The 16,699-nt window shown below is 37.9% G+C and overlaps 1 protein-coding gene across 1 annotated transcript in view; it reads right to left on the reverse strand.

Moving 5' to 3' along the window:
• Window positions 1-357: 357 nt before the first annotated feature.
• snx27b (sorting nexin 27b) overlaps window positions 358-16,699 on the reverse strand; it is a 28,067-nt gene continuing 11,725 nt past the window's right edge. Inside the window, 8 exon segments of the mRNA XM_046846908.1 lie at window positions 358-4,801; window positions 6,910-6,958; window positions 7,043-7,102; window positions 7,211-7,339; window positions 8,682-8,831; window positions 12,014-12,103; window positions 12,220-12,383; window positions 15,300-15,378. Coding sequence (XP_046702864.1) covers window positions 4,734-4,801; window positions 6,910-6,958; window positions 7,043-7,102; window positions 7,211-7,339; window positions 8,682-8,831; window positions 12,014-12,103; window positions 12,220-12,383; window positions 15,300-15,378 — 789 coding nt within the window. The 3' untranslated portion in view covers window positions 358-4,733.

A 16,699-nucleotide genomic window follows, 5' to 3' on the forward strand; every position in this document is an offset into this window, starting at 1 on the left:
GTGACACGTGACCTGAAGAAAGCAATACTGCTGTAACTAATACCCTTCACTATTTATAAGTCTGGTCTTTACAACATTGCTTTTTTTCTTCCCCACCCAAGTTAATGTTTTTTTTTATATATATATATATTTATTTATTTATTTTTTACATCTAATCCCTGGTGTGATACAGGACGGGTCTTCTTTTTTAGCCTCTCATGAACATCAAAAAAACAAACAACCCTTGAAATTTTCTCATTAAATTTCTTTATTTAAAAGAATATGTTACAATTTATTTATAATGCTATATGACCGAGTTTCAACAAATGTTTTTTTTCCCCATTTCGTCGGCTCCTTTAAAACAAAAAAAGGAAATGATCAGGTTTTTTTTTTTTTTATTCGTTTGCCGAAGTGGCTCAATGTGACTTCCAATACTCTTCTGTCATTTCGGATGTCTCTGTGACTATGATCTATGCACCATGGATTTAAAAAAAAAAAATTAAAATTGTATGCTATGGAAAATACTGTATGATACCTTATTACAATAAATTAATGAGGTGTATAATCCATTCAGAGCAAACAGAGCAAATGCAAGAAATGTGTGTGTGATGGTTTTGAGAGAAGAACAAGAATTAGAACAAGAGATGGAGACAAATGCACATTACTACGATCAGTCCATGGAGTCACAGATGACTCGGGTGTATAAAGTGGTCTGCATTCTGCCTTATGAGAAAAGATTATAACAGTGGTTCTCAACTAGAGTTCCAGATATCCACTGGCTTTTATAATGTTAATGTTCTTGCTACTTGTAGATGTTAGTATGAATTTACCAGTGCAATCCAAATCCAATCTTTGATGAAGAGCTTACAGATGGGTGATGGCTCATGCCACTGCTGTGTGTGTGTGTGTGTGTGTGTGTGTGTGTGTGTGTGTGTGTGTGTGTGTGTGGGATCAAGACATTAATCGACTTGATCCTACAGTTCTACCCAGGTTAAAAGAGCCCCCTTGGATTAATAATATGAAGTGTTAGTGTTATGCTGTGGGGGGCAGTTATTTGTTTTCCTGGCATGCTTTGTTGCTTCCAAGTGCTTCCTGGAATTAAATAAATATTCATATTGATCTTCTCGATATCATCTATATAATTTTCTGCACCATTTTCTATCTTGATCAGAGTGCCTCCTAGGATTATGGAAATTTTTTTAAGTATCTTTTTCTCGACAGATCTCACCTCAGTTCAACGTCTGTAGGAGATTTTAGAGTGACGTAGAACATATTTAAAAAATATTTTTCTCAAAGACTATTCTGGAAGCTTTTAGTGGCACACCACATTCACTCATTATATTCATTTCTCCATTCGTTTCAAAACATAAAAGCTGGATCTCAGACAAAAGCCTGAATAATGGAGGATCAAACATGGCTAAACATACAGCAAACCCTGGGTTATTCATTAAAATAAGCCGGCAAGTTAACACACGTAAACCAGTACCTCAAAAAGAACTGGGAAGAGGTCAAGAAACAACACAACAAACAAAGGGGAAAAAAAACAACAACCCCCCCCTAAAAAAAACACGCAGCACTGAAATGTCAAGTCAGTCGTGATCGCACACCAACAAGAATAATACTAGAAGTGCAAACTAGCTTTTATGCGCCTGCGCTAAAGGAGACTGACTTCAAGAACTGATCCCCAAAGTCAAACAAAAACAGTAGATGGCAGTAAGGAGTTAAAGCAACATAATTACTGACCATAATACTCATTTAACAGACCTTTTCTTTAAAAAACTAAACAAAACAAAATAAACACAATATGTGAATGGTCTGAACATACAAATAATCTGTGACTTCATGGGATTTAGGGTAAAGAAAAGAAAAAAAAAAAGTCAACGACTGATATAAAGTAGTAGAGGCTATGGAATGTCGACCTCAAAGTTACTTACACACGTGCCACAAACACACACACACAAAAAAAAAAAACCCTTAAAATAATATAGCTATGAAATATTAAAGCTGCAATATGCATTTTTTTATATAGCATTTAAACAGTTTCTAAAGACACCAGTAGACAGTCAGCCATTTCCTTCGCCAAGTCTTAAATCCTAACCATAACCAACACGATGATTAATTTATTATATATTAATTTGTGTGTGTGTGTGTGTGTGTGTGTGTGTGTGTGTGTATGGGAGGCGAGTAATGCACAGCACAACTATCATTACAAAATGTTCTCATGGGAGCTGCCTGCAATAACTAACCTCTCGATCTAATACAAGATACGCACACCTACTTTATTTCTCTCAATTCATCAATTCACTCTTTTTGAACAAAGTAATTATCTGTAGCGCTTTTAAATGCACGCCTCGAATACAATCAGTCTGCTGTGTGTTTACCCTCAGACTGAAATGTATCTAGAAATGTGATACACGATCAAATGGTGCAATTCGTCCACACACGAAACGGCTTCAGCAAAACGTTATCCCCCCATGATGATTAATAAATTATAGTTATTAGATGATGGTAAAAGAAAACTGAAACATGCCTAAACGCTTACTCTTAAAACATTCTAAGAACTGTAAAAGCAATCAATGTTACCAGTGACCACGTCTTCCTGGTGGCCATTGTGGTCTTTCAGCCACCGCATTCCAAAAGGACAAGATCGGGTTTAATTATTATTAATTACTATTTAAAAAAGAACCCTGTTTTATGACTCCATCTTGCAGACCTAATAGCATAAAAAAACAAACAAAAAAAAACCCCCAGCTGAAAAGTCAGATCTCTGATTCCCTGTTTGTAATACTGTTAACTCTTAAGTGCACAGTAAAGGTTACCTTAAAAAAACAACAAAAAAAAAACAAAGGAACACTTGTTTGCATTATGTGTTTGAACTGGATGAAGGAAATATATAGAAAAAAAATAGAAAGAAAACTAATATATTTAAACATACACTATATACATAAACGTATTGGGGCCCCCTCTTAATGAAGTGAAACCAAGTGCTTTGATTAGACCCAATGCCTCAAGTTTCTTGCACCTACACACGCTTGTAGAAGAAAAATGGATACTGATCGAATGCCAACTTTGTGATAAGCCAATAATCCGCCGTTAACTGTAACTGGTGTAATTGGATGGTGGGTGCGTTTAGTAACGACAGTAAAAGACCATATAAAATCACCAGCGCTGTGCTGGTTATGTAGCTGATGAGTTCCAAATTTCCACTGGCATCAATATTGGCACTAAACCAGTGCAGCAGGATCTTAATGGAATGGGAATGCATGGATAAGCAGCTGCATACAAGCCTTATATTACCAATTGGATTTGTGGAAACGTTTTGCGGAATTGTCTGTTGACAGTCAGGGTTTAGCGGATGCCGAATCAATTTTACTTGTTTTGATGCACTGTAACCTTTGTAACGTTGGTGGAGGTGGAAAAATGGTATGAGGCTGTCTTTCAGGGATTGGGCTAGGCCCCTTACTTCCAGTACAGGGAAATTTCAATGCTTCAGCATACCAAGACAGGCTCTTTTCTAGTCCAGCATGACTACAGTACGCCCCAGATCACAACGCAAGATCCAAAAGGACATGGTTGGAGGACTTTAGTGCGGAAGATTACAAGCCAGGCCCTTCTTGTCCAACATTAATGCCTGACTGCACAAACGGTCTACTGAATGAAGAGCAAAAATTCCTAAAGAAACACTCCAAAACATTGTATAAATCCTTCCCAGACGAGTAAAGGCTTTGGTAGCTTGGAGTGGGACCAACTCTATATTATGTCTATTTAGAATGCAATGCCATTACATTCCTTGTATGTAGAATATTCAGGTTTGCCAATACTGTTGTCCATCTAGTATTTGTATATATATTTTTCGCCTCTATATTTCCCCCATCCAGTCATATATATTACTTATATATGGGTAATTTAGAAACATAAAAAAACAAAAACAAAAACAAAAAAAAACATTTGCTTTTTTTTTTTTTTTTTCGTGAATGAATTTCTGTTCAAACTTCTTGCTGATCTGCTCTGCTTGTCCAAGTGGATGGTACAAGTTTAAAGATATTTACACACATGAGTAATGTCACTGTGGTTTTCCCCCTGCCTCCTCAGTCCCTCCCTGCCGAGCCATTCTGAAAGATCGGCACGCTTCACGTCACAGAATGCGTGCATCTCTGTGTGTTAGTGTCGGGATGAGGTTTTACCGCCGAGGCTTCCTGGCTGCACGTGCGCTCCACCTCTTTGCTCGCTCCTTCGCCTTCTGGCTCTGTGGCCGGGGCTTTAAAACCTTCACGAGATGCCGGCCGAACGGCTCTGCTCAGCGTGCAAAGTCGCCGGGGAGCGATCACAGTGCTAAGAGCCGGGAGTGTCTATTTCACAGGACGACCTGTGGGTAGTGTCCTTACAAAGAAGAAAGCCAGTTGCCTGAAGTGTTAAACGAAATGAGCCTGGCCAGTTTTTTTTTTTTTTACAAGCAGTCACCTCAGAAACGTCCTTCAACAGAACGGCTGAAATAACCAGAGTCTCAATGATGATATGATGGATTTGATGGATGGATGGATGGATGAAGTGTGAGGGGGGAAAAAGTATTGATTTAAAATTTTTAGTCTGCTTATTTACTACTATGAGTCTGAAGATGGGATTTTTTAGTTCTGGTTGTCCATCGAGTGTTTGTGTGTGTAAGTGTGTATTAGTGGACAGACTGCATTGGCTGTTTTCCTCTGTGTGTGTGTGTGTGTGTGTGTGTGTGTCTGTGTGTGTGTGTGGTTTTATATTCAGGGGGTGACGATCTCCTGTCTCAGGTGCCTCCATCCCTTCTGTGCCTCAACAGCAGGAAGATATTCTGCAACAGAGAAAAAAAAAAAATCAGGTATGAGAGAGGACCCGGGCAAAAACATACACAAACCTGCTGTATATAAAAATATGATTTTGTTTAACCACATTTGGGCTCGTAACAGCAAATCAGAAGCCCACTGAGTAACAGAAAAAGATACAAGAAGCAGGAAAGTTCATTGCAACAATAACCCTTCGTTATAGATTTAAGATTTGAGCTAATGATGCACTTAATATCAGGGGGAAAAACAAAACAAAAAAGTCCATTTGTAACATACACTATATGTACAAACGTTACACCTGGACACCTGACCATAAAACTGGTCTGTGTTTTCGAACATCCCATTCCACATTTAGTCCCCATTTGCTGTTAGAATAACCTCCTCTCTTCTGGGAAGGTGTTCCACTAGATTTTGGAGCCAGGTTTATTTCTATAGCGCTTTTCACAACAGTCATTGTCTCAAAGCAGCTTTATAAAATGTAAGAGTTAAGGTGAACGTTATGTATTTATCCCTGATGAGCAGCCGTGGTGACTGTGGCAAGGAAAAATTTCCTTAGATGTTATGAGTAAGAAACCTTGAGAGAAACCAGACTCAAAAGGGGAACCCATCCTCATTTGGGTGACATCAAATGTGTAATAATAAATCTTAAAACAATACAATAGATTTTGGAGTGTGCTCATTCAGCCACAAGGGTGTCTGGTTCTGATGTAGGTGAGGAAGCCTGGGGTGCTGTCAGCATTCCAATTCATATCAAAGGTGTTCAGTAGGATTGAGTTTAGCACATATGGCTGGGAAAGTATTGACCGTATAAAAGTTGATTACTCATAATCACACACTCGAGTGCTCATGATATTTCTCACTCTCGGGTGTTTTAATGATGTATAATCACACTCCTGGGGGAGTTTTTCTTTGCCGCAATTGCCCCAGGTGTGCTCATCGGGGATAAATACATTTAAACATTAATGAATTTTGTTCTACAATTCTTATATTCTTTAAAGCTGCTTTGAGACCATGTCCATTGCTAAAAGTGCTACAGAAATAAAAGGAAAAAATTTCAGATAACCTGAAAATTCAGGTGTCCCAGTACTTTTGTCCGTATAGTGTGCATTCATTCCTGTTCGAAAACAGTCTAGAGTTTTAAGAAAATCTTTGTCTTTTTTTCCTTCTCATTATAAAGGCTAATTCTACAAACAATCCTGCTCTATAACGCATCAGTTCGATTGAGTTTTGTCTATATCTATCCAATCATTTTTCTGATTTTGTTAGAATGTTTGACACACACATAGACATACTCATGAATGGCAAAAATCATAGTGCTAAAAAAATAAAAAAATCTTGGGTTCCTGACCATCAAGTTCCCAGTAAACACTCGGTATGACAAACTATGACAGAAACACAAAGCAAACTCGAACACACAGGGACTCATGAAAGCATTGTTAACTTTTTAAATAAAAATACCTTATGATTAACATGTGATGTAGATGTGATGAATACGATTTTTATATTGATTATTTATCATTCTCTCTCTAGATTGTGCACATATTGACAGAAATAAAATGTGTAATTCTTTCCCTCTGCCACTAGATGGACACCTCAACATCACTTAACTGAGATTGCAGTCTGGATTGAATTAGTAAACTAGTTTGACAAAAGTATTAGAACACCTGACATTTCCAGCCATATGTGGCTCTCAAGATCTCAAGAGGATTGTGTTCATTTGATTACAAGAGCATTATTGAGAAAAGATAAGTCAGTCGGTACTCCAGTTCACCCTAAATGTGTTCAGTAGAGTTGAGGTCAAGAGGGGTTTTGGTGCACATGACCATTGTCATGCTGGAAGGTTTTTAAACTTCTTATCTTAGTTTAATTAAAAAGAAATCATAAGAACAAACAAGGACATTCAAGGCTATTGTTTCCTTCGAACTTTGTCCTAATAGTTTGGGGAAAATTCACATATGGTAAAGTTTTGGCAAACTTTTATGTATAAAATGCATATTTTAAATGTATTTCGGATAAACAAACGAGTAACAGGAAGGACTAGACCTAAAAGACAACACATCAAAGGATAAAAACAAAAAAAAACAAGGCAGGCTGAGCCTTACCTTACTACACATACCATCTTTACTACAATTCTTATTGTCTTTATCCGTTGCTTCCTCTTCAACCTGAAAAAACCCAAAACACAGCACTGCTCGTTAACATGAAATCTACAAGACGCACGGAAGCTGTGGGCAAGCACCGCAACGTACCTCTTTTCGCCATTTGAGCTCACAGAAGACCCGCTCGAAGCACTCGTGCATGTAGTTAAACTGTGGATGAAAGAAACGGTTAATGCAAAAAACTAACAAAAAATAAAATAAAGGGGCCCAAACACACAGCAGGTGTGTGAGAGAACAGATGGATTATGCATCACTCACGTATGGAGTGAAGATTTTGACCCAGCGCGGCTTCTTTTCGCCTCGTGCGTACTCAAAGCAGAATGCCATTCCTTCCTCGTCTGTGTCCCACCGCTGCATCTCGGCCCACTCGAACGCGATCACCTGATTCTGGGTGTGGACGAGATGAAGAAAATAAACAAAGAAGTTCATAATTGGCTAACTATGATTTTAGCTGCAAAACCAAAAGCAAGGAAGATATGTAGATAATAATAAATAGATAAATAGATAAATAAATAAATAAAATAAATAAATAAATAAATCCATGTTTCCACACCACAGTTCTGCTGAATACTTTTTTTTTTATTGGCATCAAAACTGACACTATTTATAGTAATATTAGTAATAATAGGAAAGTAACTTGTCATTAAATATGACCACAAATGCTTTGATTTGAATAGTGCTTTTAGCAATAGACGTTGTTCCAAAGCAGCTTGACAGCTGTTAAATTTGTTCTAAAGTTTAAATGAATACGTTTAGTGCCTATAAGTTGCTTCCTTTTAAGTCGCTTCCTTTTAAGTCCATCTCCATTGAGTGAGCCAGTGGCGAGGAAAAACTTCGAGATGGTATAAGGAAGAAACCTTGAGAGGAACCAGATTCAAAAGGGAACCCATCCTCATCTGGGTGGCACTGAATGTCCACTCATTACAGTTTCATCATTGTTTAGTGGTGGACGCTCAAATGCAGAACAGTTTCATGCAAAACTGCGATCCTAAACCATTGAAGCCACTGTTTACATTAAGTCAAGTCTTTTTTCAGCCTTTGAGTTGCTCAGTAACTTTGTGGATCTTTAGATCTTCAGAATGCCCTCCGATAACAAATTAATAAATAAAATAAAAGCTGGTCGGCTTGCAATTATAAAAAAATAATAATAAAACAGCATAATGTCGCAATAAAATGAAGCCAACTGAGGACCTGAATGTTTATCAAACCCACCCACAGTTTTTATTCTTCCTCTATTGCAGGAGATCGTTCCAGTCACAATGCCCAGATTCATCTCGCTCAAATTGTGAACCGGTTGGTAAAGGAATCATTTTCACACATGAACTGATCGACACAGAGTCCTGACCTTAACCCCATCAAAAGTGCTTTGATATACGCTGCAGATTAAAGCGATAATAGCACCCCCTTTATACGTACAACGTTTGGTAGGCACAAACATTGTAATGAATGGATGAATGGGTTCCCTTTTGAATCTGGTTCCTCTCAAGGTTTCTACCTCATACCATCTCAATATTGCTTAACATTATATTAGACCTAAAAATGCCATGGTTCCTCTCATTTGTGATTTCTTCCTAACTAATGTTCAGTGACTCCTAACGATACATAACGCTGCTCCTTATTTTTCAAATGTTTCGAATGCCATTTTCCCCCCCTTCATTTTTCAAATGAATGAATGTTTTGCTGTAAAACGTCACAACTTCAGAATCGTGAAATTCAGCCTCGCTCTCACCTCTAGAGTGCCCTCTTCGGTGCAGGCGTGCAGCTTGAAGTGCCGGATGCTTATGGCTGTTATGACGTGGCCCTTGCGGCGTGAGTCACAAGCGCAGTGAGGAAAGATGATCTCGTTGTAGCCTTCACACGACCTCACCATACTCAGGTACTACACACAGAACGACAGAAGGAGATATTTCTTAGTTATAACCACGTCGCCCATTTGATAAGAACGTACGAGTGTAAATATACTCGTTTACTTCACAGATCTACAGACAGGTACCGTTTCGTTTAATCTGATTACACAACTTATTTTTTTTTTTTTTACGCAATTACATTTGATGGATTTTTGTCTGTATGATTTTTGTCTGTTCAACGCTACCCGAGACCACATGAGGAAGAAGCTCGAATGAAATCCATCTTATGGCCAATTTGATCATTTATTAACGCTGGATGTTTTAGCCTATGATACTCGTTTACTTCCAATTCCTCCCTTGCTTCTCAGGTTAGTAATAAACGAAAGCTTTTTCGGTGCCTTTTTTAAAAAGCAAGCTAGCTAGTAGGTGATTCCTACATACTTTTAAAAAATGTCATGGGTCTGTTAATCTCTAATGCAGGAAACAGGACTACGGGATTGAAAAAGAAACAAGCCAATGCTTTTGCATATGGCACTGAAATATAATGATGAGGTGCTGGCAAGGCTACCAAACAAATCCTAGCAGGCAAACACAAATACAAACACAATTCTGCCATGCTATCTGCAGACTGTATCTGTCTACAGCTATAACCAAACATGGTCAGCTGACTTATATGTAGCTATTACTTCATCTGAGCAATTGAAGAGTATAAATAAATAAATAAATAAATTGGTATACACAAAATTGTCAAGCAACGGTTAAGCACATAGCAGGTCACAGATGTCTGGTGTGATTATTAATAATTAAAGAGCCCCTTGGTCTTTATTTTCCCCACACCAAAAAAGAAAACTGCCTCTCGTTTTGTACTGGCTCACAAGACTGAGGCTTGTGAATGGGAACAAAGAGACAGTAACGGCAAACTAAAACAAACGTGTCTTTCATTAACTGCGCCGGTCCGGGTACGTTGTGTCCGATCCCTTTTTTTATTTCTTTTTTGATCGCATTTGGAAAACAAGATGTCTTCGTTCCTTTTTTTTTTTTAATATTGAAAGCAGAAAAAGTTAAACATGACCTAGTGTTTGCCTTTTTTAGACATTTTCTCGATTCATTTCATCACACACTGTGTAGTAAACGAAATCTAAACATCCTAAATTGGAATTCATTTAATTGGTGGTCTTTTTCTGAAGAAGAAACAAAAAAAAAAAAAAAAGTCCACTCTGGAGCCATTTGTGTGAAGATGTTACAAACTAGAGCATGTTCAGAGATGGTGTACAATCTAGTCGAACGTGGGGTGGATGAGAGAAGCGTGTGAGGTTTTGTGCACGGAATAACACGAGGACGTGTGTTAGACTCCCTGACATTCCTGTCACTCTCTTCCTGCTTTTAAAAAACACATGGTGATCCAGATGAACTTCTGGGAGTGAAGCCAGAAAGATGGATGAAGCTACTGTTGGAGGACGTGATGATGCGATTAATTAGTTGTTTTACGGATATAAACCCACAAAACAGTACACGGACCCCTAAGGAAGCAAAAGTCAATCACATTGGTCGTCCTTTTTTTTAAATTTTTTTTTTTAAATGTCCACTCTGGAGCCATATGCACAAATAATAATTATTATAACACAAACTAGAGTAACCTAATGATTAGGCAGAATGGGGTGGGGCAAAGCAGGAGTGGGTGGAGTTATTTGGAGTTGTTCTGCAATGAGTGTGTTTCTTACAGTGTACATTTCCTGCATGGCTTAACACTGTAAAAAGAGGACATGTGTTGAAATCCCATTTACTGTCATTCTCTTGTTGCTTTTGAAAAGCAAATAATGATCCAGATGAACTTCTCGGAGCGAAGCCAGAATGCTGGATAAGGGGCAATGATGGATTATAGCATCGGTTGTTTTACATCCAGGTTCTTCAAGAATCTCCGAAACCCAAATAACTCAGTCAAAGACTAAAACAAAGAACCAAAGAAACTAAAGGATCTAAAGTGCTGCGGGAGCATTTCAATAGGCATAAGAGAAAGCGTTACATGGACATCAGAAAATTAAGACCTGTTTGAAACTATTTAAGACCTAAAACGGCGAATTTTAAAGGTTTTTTTTAAATTTTATTTAGTAATTTTAAATCTGAAAGAAAAGCGAATCAATCTTGATTTAAATGATGTACATATTACCGTAATTTCCTCACCCAAATATAAGACGCACCCACCGAATTTGACAAAGATTTTTATTTTGAACCTAAATATGCCGCACCTGTCTATAAGCCTACGCTGAAACTAATGAACTTTACACAGGCTTTATTGAAAGACAGTGTCTGTTACACGGCTTGTATCTAAACAGTAGCCTACCAGGAAAGTCATTGTTCACTGTCTTCCTCCTTCCTTTCACAACAATTTCTCTCGAGAGTTTATCTTTTGGCATCGTCGTGCGTTTAAAAATCACCATCGGTGAAGCTTTTCTGCCGATGCCGTGCAGCTCAGAACACAGATGAAGTGCGGTTTTTCATGCCCGGTTGTTTTTAGCATGACGAATGATTCGCATTTCCTGTTTACAGTCCTAATGAAAGGCAAGTCAAATGTCAGAGGAACCTCATCTATATTTATAATTTGATATAAAGAATTTCATTGGTTCACCTGAACCCGTTCGGCAATTTCACTGGTCTAATGTTATGGGGCTCAGTTTTTTGGCTTGAAGCTTGTGAAACCGGGAAAAACCCAGGGAAAAAAAAAAAAATCCATAAATTAGCCAATTCCTTGTTTAAGCCGCGGGGTTCAAAGCGTGGGGAAAAAGTAGCAGCTTTATATATATATATATATATATATATATATATATATATATATATATATATATATATATATATATATATATATATATATATATTCAGATAAGAGGATCATATAAATATAATCCCCTCTTCTTCCCCCTCTTCCCTGACACTGTCTAAAACACGCTTCATTATTAATAGTACTGACTTTAGTAAGCATGTAACAGAGGGAAATGAACCAGTGAGACATTGTAATGAGATTACAAACATTTACACTGTAATGAGTTGCTATTTCATTACATCTATAAATCAATTAGTATATTGCATTTGTTTTGTTCACAATTCTACTCTCTTGCATCAGCAGCCCATGGGGATTTAGTACATGCTGTTGGAATCGGGGTCTTCTGACTACTTCCCCTACAACCTACACAAAAGTTTTTGAGTTGTTGGAACTCACCATGGAAACCTTCCTCTGTTCAGCCAGTTTCTGGAGCTGGTATGATTTCTCCTCTGCTTTAATGAACCCCCTCTTTACATCATCCAGTGCCTAAAAGAGGAGGGTGAAAATAAATAAATAAATAAATAAAAAGGTGTCACTTATATATGCACAACATAAACATAAAAGCCTCATACAGAGACTCAACCTCACACAGCTGAATCTACCTGGTGAAAGCAGTAGTTGATGGCGAGCTCGTTGTCGTTCAGCAAGATCTCCTCCTCGGTGGTGAAGAGCCACTTGCGCAGGGTGAGGCAGGTACCGGGGACGGCTGACGTGTAGTTCTGCACGTAGAGCTTGTGAGGGAACTCGTTCGGAGCCAGTTTCCGCACTGACATGAACAACAGGGGAACGAATCGAAATGTTATACCACTTCCCTGACGCTATTCAGCAAAACAACTGCATAAAGGTTGGGGGTGTGGCCACACCAAACATATGCTATGGGTATAATATACACTATATGGACAAAAGTATTGGGACACCTGACTTTCCACCCGTTTGTGCTTCTTCCCCAAACTGTTACAGCAATGTTGGAGGCACACAAATGTCTGCCTTTGGATGTGATGTCAAAGTTTTTCCAAACCTGTTCCAGCATGACAGTGCCCCTGTTCACAAAACCAGCCTCATGTGAACATGGTTTACATGGGCTGAAGTGCAAAATCGTAAATAAGCTACTGAACACCTTTGGGATGAATATGAATGCTGACTGCACCCCAGGCCTCCTCACCTCATCTACATTAGCACCCGAAGTTTACTAACACCCTTGTGGCTAAATGTGCACAAATCGTAGGTTTCTATAACAACAAATGGACGGAATGCTGAATAGGATGTTCAAAAAGCACATACAAATCTTATGCATAAGTGTCCACAAAACTTGTCCATTTAGTGTACTTGTGTGGCTCATGATTTGGAAAATAATAATAATACTCACTGATGATTCACAATAAAGAGCTTGCATGATGAGATCACTGAGACTCTCGCACGGTCATGAAGTGCTTTAAGTGTAAGCACAGCTACATAAATCAAAACTTAGTTATACTTGCCCCCAGGCAACTGCAAATAAATGCCTTATTTGCTTAGTTTGAATCAGAATCCGATTTATTACCCAAGTATATCTGAACATACAAAAATTTATTTCCAGTGTAGTGAAACCATTGGTGCACATTTAACATACAGCCACTGTACAGCAGTGCTGAACTTAATGCATAAACTAAACCAAACATGATTACAAATAAAACACCTAAATGACCAAGCATATGAGACGGTACACTCTGGCCAGGGACAGAAACGGACATTGTAGTGCAGTAACAGTCCAGTTGGTTAAAAAAAAAAAGAAAGAAAGTGCATATTGCACGAGTATGATATTTCAAGACTAAGACTACTACAACCATGTCAACTAAATAACCAAACATAGAAGCAGAAAACAAAAAGCATCATTATGCAGTTAGAAAATGCAACCCAAAAGGTGCTGGCAATTTGGCTGGCTTTCAAAACACTGTTTCAGAAAGTGAAACTGTTGAAGAAATATCACGCCACAGAAACACTCAAACTGCATACTACGTGATGGAAAACACGAGTTGTTGACCAACTGTCTAGCTCCTACATGAGGCAGAATACGACAAGGGTGTTAACAGAATTTCTGTTCATGAGACACCACAACGTCTTGAATGGTTTTATGTTTAGAAAAAAATATTACAAATTTCACGTCATTTCACATAAATACCGAGATCAGTTGTAATGCGTCTGTCACTCGGCATCTGCAAATCTGAAATTTGTTTAGCAAAGCAAATCAGAAACACTGAAACTGTGAAAACGAAACCTTCTGCCTGTCCAGCCTGCTACGCTGCTTTTGGGGTAATTTATAAACAAAATCTCTCCATCATACATGATCAAATCCAGGTCTCACCACTGTGTCCTCTCAATACATTCATTGAGTATCTGTACAGTACAAAAATACATATAAAGGTTTTGCAAGGTTGGGTGACATTGCAGAGACTTTTTGAAGTTGAGGAATAATATGAAATTGTTTGGAAAAACTGTAGATGCTGTTTTTCATGGATTGGTGAATATCTGGCAACGTCCGACTCTGCCTCACTAAAACATACTGTTTTGATTAAAATGAATTAGTTTGCTAAATTTTTCTCCAGTTAGTTACTATTGTTGCCCCGGTCAGTAACGCTAGCAGCTTTAATTTAAATACATTTTTAAAAATGCAGATTCCCCCCCCCTAAAATAGTACATTTCATTAGTTTAAACATTTGATAGGTTTTTTTAGGTTCTACTGCGAAAAAATCTGGTTTATAAGGTTGGCAAATCCTTGTGTTTCTGTTTTGATTTACATTTTCCCGCAACTTTTTGGGAATTCCTGTTGTACAAATTAAATATCATACGAGTGAACTGAATACAAAGGAGTTTGTTTTTTCTTATGTTAACCAATGAGGGGGAAAAAAACAATACATTACTGCTACATTACACCATATGCTTTATTTATACCTTACACAGAAACTGGTCTTGCACTAAAACTGTTGAAACGGTTCTGGAATATTTTGACATAAATACACATTGTTCTACATGCATCCAAAAACTTGGTGTCATCTTGTAACCTTTTCCCAGTTATTTGAAATGTCTCAAAGGTGGTGTTCGGTTAAACAGCCGCAATTAACACCGAATGAATTACAGAATATGGACAAAAGTATTGAGACACCTGACTTCTCCAGCCAAATGTGGACACACAGTTGCCTTTGGACATGGTAACATGAAATTTTCCCTTCTTTTGAACTAGGAGACCCAAACCTGTTCCAGAATGACAGTGCTTGTTTGCACAAAGCCAGCACCATGAAGATATGGCTCACATGGGTTGGAGTGGAAGATCTTGACTGACCTGCTATAGTGGCCCTATTGTAAACTATAAGATAAATTGGAACGCTGACTTTACTTTTTGCCTGAGTTTACTAATGACCTTTGTAGGTGAATGAGGCCAAATCTCCACTACCACACTGCAAAATTCAAAATTATGGTTATTATGGGTATTAATTATTGAATGGGATGTTCAAAAGCAAATCTGATTTTTGTCCATAATTGGTCCATATTTTGTAGCTTCCTAGTTGTTCACGTTATAATTTGATCCGAGTTGCGGGATCCTGTCCACTCTTGAATTAACGGTCCATATAAACATTATCAAAGTTAAAGCACTAAACATATAATCACTATGCCCTTGAACAAAAAAGTCTGAAGGAGCCAAACTTACCGAATGAGTGGTTAATGACTTCAAAGAGAGCAAAATAACTGGCTGCAATACTGTCCATCCCGACCTTCATCACCACAGCCTGAGACACACACAAACACAAAAAGAAGAAAACATGAAGGATAAACAGACATAATATATACTGTGAAGTGTCTAATAGCATACCTGGTCCTCCAGACTAATCCATGTGAACAAACACATACTGTATATCAATGAGGCTGGCTTATAAAATGCTTTATGTCCTGGTCATGGTCTGAATACTCAATTCTGATTGGCTGGAAGGTGTGCACACTTCAAACCGTGCACACAAGAAGTTCCCGTCAGTATAATTACCCATCTAAATGCATTTGCTGCCTCATAGACAGGTGTAAATCATAGTAACACACAGTTTCAGCTGCATACAGAGTCAGACAATTATTGTACATATTTCCTTATTGAATTGTCATTTAACTGATATGGTGATAAAGACATTTTGATGACGGCATAAGATGAATTTGATGAATTCACTTCATGGAAACCACCTCCCTATGCTTCGTGCTATTTAGCCTTCCACTGTTTGCATTATAATGATGTAAGCATGCCTAACCATGGATTAGCACTTACGAATATTACGCTCTGGGTTTATTTCAATCGCACCAATAAAAGATTTGACATTCATTAAGAAGCACTAATAAGAAATGGTCATGTCACTTCCTTCTTTCCGGACCTGCCGGATTCATTCGGACCTAAATCCTGCCTGGTTCTTCATTAGGAAGTCATTTGCTGCTGCCGAGGATGGTTCCACGTGAACATCCTAAAGACACGAGGTTACTGTGTAAGGTTTAACTCGAGAGCTGCGTAGATGGATTTGGAGTGTAATTAATAAAAACGGTTTGCTGCAATGGCTTTGGACTTTTATCCTATACAATATTAACTGCACTAAAAGATGATAACCACAACAACGTTGAAACTATAGTTGACGAGTATCCGGATGTCCCCAGATGAGAAGTCTGGTTCCACTTAAGGTTCACATCAGGGAGCAGAACTTCACCCCATCAGAACTTCAGCTCATTAGACTTAGAGATCTAAAAGTCTGGCCTCTCATTTATAAGTATACAACTGGCTGATCTGATCAGACTTTAAAATGATGATATAAATGAATAAAAATATATATACAGTAATCCCCCGCTTTACCACGGTTTGAATCTCGTGCCCTCGGTTTATCGCCGAATTGCATTTGCCACATAAACTTGTTTGGCTGATTTTCCCAGCCTCATATAGGAATTGTTTTTATGGAGTTTTTTGTTGAAATAATGGAATGTATTAATAAAAATAGAATTATTAATTATAAAATGTAGTAAAATGTTAATACAGTACAGTACTGTATAAATAAAATTGCATTTTCTTGTTTGGCTTTCACTGGA

Source organism: Silurus meridionalis, chromosome 4, assembly GCF_014805685.1.
Source record: "Silurus meridionalis isolate SWU-2019-XX chromosome 4, ASM1480568v1, whole genome shotgun sequence".
NCBI classification, from domain to species: domain Eukaryota; kingdom Metazoa; phylum Chordata; class Actinopteri; order Siluriformes; family Siluridae; genus Silurus; species Silurus meridionalis.